Here is a 4,561-nt window from a genome sequence, read left to right as displayed (position 1 = left end):
CACAAACAGAAAGAGATGCACAAATGGAGAAATGTCAGAGTGAGGGGGGCTGCACACAAAGAGCGCTGATGAGGGGTTCGGCGCCTTGATCATGGGCGCCTAGGCTGATTTTAATGGTCAATTAGGCTGTTAAAAAAGTCACTTTACCAGACCAATTTCCAGACTTGGTCTGCACTGGGACGTGAACCGGCAACTCTCTGGTTCCCAAACCAAATCCTTACAGTACTTGCTTTCCTGTTGTTCACACTACCTTGCAGCTGAGGTGGAGGTCGGAGCAGGCCGTGTATGAACGAGGACTGAATAAACCATTACCTGTAACATTAATCTACTTGTTTGACCTTTGTGCTCACTTATTTTCTAGGTCACAAGGAAGTGTAACTCACATCCTGCTTCCTAAAAAGCAGCAAAGCAAAGATAATTCATGCACACAGATGTGCAAAATGTATTTTCTAATTATCGATTGATTGGTTAATGTCCTAGGTTTCCTCTGGCCCGTCCAGATGTTTGTGGTAAATGGGTCGCTGCGATGAGGAGGAACAACTTCAAGCCGACAAAGTACAGCAACATCTGCTCGCAGCACTTCACCAAAGACTGCTTCAAGATGGAGTGCAACAACCGAGTGCTGAAAGACAACGCTGTGCCGTCGCTCTTCACCCTCAACCTCAACATGAAGGTGAGTTCGCACTTATTCAGTGGCAGGGCCCAAGGAAGATATTTTAACTAGAATTTGTAGGAGGGGGTCTGAATTTTAGTATCGGAAGTGTTCCAGTTTCCATTAGTAGTCGTGCATTTGTAGTCTTGCTTGTATTGTCCAATCACGTAACAGCAGGTATGTAGAGTACAAGTATGACATCTGCGGTACTCTGACCACGATTAATGAATCGCTATAAACAGATAGTCTCCTACAAGTGCTGCTAACAATCTGTTATAGATCAAACATTTCAACTTGAACGGCAAATCTGTGAAAGCCAATTAGCATTCAGATTTCCTGACTTCCTTGTATGCATCAGAAACATTTTTAAAGTTGCTTTTTTTCTCTCCTCTTGAGGACAGACCTGACAGAGCATGACTTATTCAGTTTTACCAAAAAAAAATTCTGCTTTATACGGCTACGGTAAGCCAGAATGAAGCCTCGGTGTAACTTGGTATTCACAGTGAAAATGAGACTCACCAGAAACAGATGAACGGGTGCTTGTCCAGAAGATGTAGTGAACTGAATGAACTGAGTGTGTGTTTGTTCTTTGTCTCCCAGACTCTGGAGGATCCCTTTACCTCAGAGATCCACTTCCCTCTCTCTCTTCCTCTGACGTCTGACCCCGTGGCGGCGGTGATGGAGGAGCCAGGGAGGAGCCTTCCCGACATCTGGGGCGACACAGTGTCCGTCTCCTGCGACCACAACTACACGGCGGAGGACTCGGCTCGGCAGAAGAAGCGCATCGAGCAGCTGGAGGGGCAGGTGGGGAGTCTGAAGAAGAAGCTGAAGACTTTGCAGCAGAAGTGTCGGCGGCAAGAGATTCAGCTGAAGAGGCTGAAGGCGGCATGCGTGAAGCCAAAGGCGAGCCACGAGCTGCCGGCGGCATTCGGAGAGGGATACGTGATTTTACCCAAACACATTTACCACACACTGAAAGGCAGAGAGGGACTCGTGTTGTCGGTTTGATCTGATGGCGGTCTGCTGAGTGAGGCAGTGAACCCTCGAGCTGAGAGCTGAAGGAATCAAGAGTACAGCTCAAACAGGATGAGGAAAACTGAAATCTGATTTGGTGGATACACCAAACTCCGTTCATATCTTATTTTGTTATTTATTTATTTTGGGTTTGCCCATTTTTTTTCTCTTTGCGGTGAAATTACTTTGAAATTTGTATTTTGACATTTTGGGTTTAGTTTTATCTGAGTTCTGTGCTGACTTTATTTATTTATATAAAAACAAAAACAGGAGGGTGATGTGACTCCATGGAGTCGTCTTTGTCACCACTTGAGATAAACAAAAGCAAAGGATAGAAGCAGGGGCGTGTCCAGACTTTTTTGACTTTGATTTTAACGACATAAAAACAATTTGTATGTTCGAAGTCACAATTTAAAGGACTTTTAACGTGCATGCAAACTCCTGCTCAGTCTAACTTGCTACGTTTTGGTCCCGACACATTGCCAGTTTGTTCCCTGAAAGTAAGACCGAGTGCATAACTTTATTTTGCGATCTGTCTTATGAAATAAATGGTAAACAGACTTGAGCTTGTAAAGTGCTTTTCTAGTCTTCTGACTACTCAAAGCTGTTTTACCCTGCAGGTCACACCTACACATTCACACCCTGATGGTAGAGGCTGCTGAGTAAAGTGACCATCAGAAGTAACTAATCACATTCATAGATGTTAATATGCTGCTGACACATCGGACATGTTGCTGCAGGAGCTGGGGATTGAACCCGAACTTACCGGTTGAGAGACTCTACCAACTGAGCCACAGCCGCCCCTAAGACACCGAAATGTAAACAAAAATACCAGCAGCATTTGCAAACAAATAACCTAATAGTTGGTTTAAACATAAGTCCCTCCTCTGACGGGGCAAATAGGGCAACTGCAGTTGAGGATTTTTGGGGTTACAGCTCAGGTGGCCAATCAGATCTCTAGGGGGGCCAATGCCACCCCTCTGGACACGCCCCTGGATAGATGGTTATTCAATCGTTGTTCTTCAATAAAATATGGATCCACTATTTAATGCCCCCTTAAGACAAAATCTAAGTTAATAAAACATTTTGATACAGCCTGTTTATTAGAGACCTTCAGAGTTGATGGTAGATTCTTTATTTGTGTTTTACCATAAACAAAGCCAGGCTAAACATATCCCACTGCTTCAAAGGTGCTCCGAAGAAGTTGGCATATGGAGTCATCAGCTTGTTTCAGCTTGGTGTCTGTAAATCAGGCTGTGATGTCTGCTGGTTGATGATTCAGATCAAAGACTCACTGCTGCGGTTCACTGTGTTCCCGCAGACTTTAGCTAACTACTGACTGTGATTTAAAACATGGAGAAATAGCCTGGGTCTCAAATTTGTCTCAAATATCCAGCGATCAGCGGTGCTCCTGGATAACTCTGCTAACGATGCATTCTGCAGGTGAAACATGACGCTCTGTGCAGCACCAAGCTGAGACAAAAAAAATGTCTAGATTCAAATTGAACTGGACGGGCAAAATTCTGAGTGAGGTAGAGCACTACCCTAATGTTATCCCACCTCCAGCCCTCTGCACTTAACACACAGAACTCACAGTTAAGTTTCTCTTCTCAGTTAAATATTAGAAAAAAAAATTTCTTCTGTGTTGTTCTCAAAGATCCTGGTGTTGGATTTGGGAATAAAGTTGGACCCAAAAATGTCTCCCTCTGTGTGTCCTAATAATGTTTAATGGGTTTAAACACCTTAAAAAACAGCTTCTTTTGCATTTTAATTTCACAAACATGCAACAATGATCTCTGTGTTTGTGTGTGTGTGCGGCTGATGTGCAATAAATTCAAACAACACTGAAGCCATCAAGTTTCCCTCGATGGGATTAGAGGCGACTAAAATGTTGTAAAGTCCCTCTAATCAGTTCAGAGTGGTTTCTCACACTGAAACTTCTTTAATATGAAATATAACTTTGAAAGATAACGGCAGATTTACAGACAAGAAATGCAATCCCATCCAATTTGAACTTGTGGCTCCATGACCAGTTCAATTACCCGCCGTATAAAGGCTGAAGATCGTTAGTTGAGTTTATGTGACTGGATATTTAAAAAAAAAAAACACTTGAAGGGGAAATAAAGGGTGTAAAAACCAGACGTTTGAATCATTTCGTGTCATAATCTTGTTTTGTTATAACTCGAAAATCATGTCACGTCACCCTCCCTGCAAGTTTGTCTTTTCTTTAAAGAAAAGCTGCAGTGCCTCTTTTGGACAGCAGGTGGTGATGTTGAGCTGCAGTGGGCTCATCCAGAGGTCTCCATCAGTGATCACAGGGGGCAGTGGCTGGTGAGTAGAAAGTGTTCCCCCTCTTCTTAAAAATGACAACATGTAAAACGCTCAAACACATCAAAGTGAAAAATGCAATCGGTGGTCGTAGCTGTAAAAAATGAAACCTTCACTGTATAATTAACTGTGTCAAAGTGGTGCACAACCTTCCAACTAGTTTAAAGAGCTCAAGGAGGGAAAACAATTCAGTGCCGAGGAAGAGTGTCTGAGCAACATATAACGACATCACCTATTTTTTTTCCAGTCTGACCCTAGGGACATCAAGTAGACCCGGGTCTGAAGACCTGAGGGGTCTGCTGGGGATGTAGGGATGGAGCCGATAGAAACAGGTGCCTGAGTATGCAGAGCTTAAAAAAAAACAAAAAAACGAGGAATTTAAAATGAATTCTGACTTTCAATGGAAGACAACGCAAGGAGAATACAAGTGGTTTCAAACACAAGTTACCCATAGACGGTATAAAGAAGTGGAAGTAGAAATTGTGATGTCACCAATTGGTGTAAAGACTGCCATTTTAAATCCACGAGTGTTGGAATTTATCCATTCCTTTTTAAAGTAATTGGAAC

General features: G+C 43.0%; 1 protein-coding gene across 1 annotated transcript in view; it reads left to right on the top strand.

Annotated features, from left to right (window-relative positions):
- Window positions 1–3,805, top strand: part of thap1 (THAP domain containing, apoptosis associated protein 1) — a 5,150-nt gene extending 1,345 nt beyond the window's left edge. The window contains exons 2-3 of the mRNA XM_061061466.1: window positions 481–673; window positions 1,253–3,805. Of these exons, the coding sequence (XP_060917449.1) occupies window positions 481–673; window positions 1,253–1,660 (601 nt within the window). The 3' untranslated portion in view covers window positions 1,661–3,805. The remainder of the gene's footprint in view (window positions 1–480; window positions 674–1,252) is intronic.
- The last annotated feature ends 756 nt before the right edge of the window (window positions 3,806–4,561 follow it).

The sequence above is a fragment of the Labrus mixtus genome, chromosome 17 (genome assembly GCF_963584025.1).
Source record: "Labrus mixtus chromosome 17, fLabMix1.1, whole genome shotgun sequence".
NCBI lineage: Eukaryota > Metazoa > Chordata > Actinopteri > Labriformes > Labridae > Labrus > Labrus mixtus.
The sequence above is the reverse complement of the archived record's forward strand: the minus strand, read 5'-3'. Positions and strand labels throughout refer to the sequence as shown.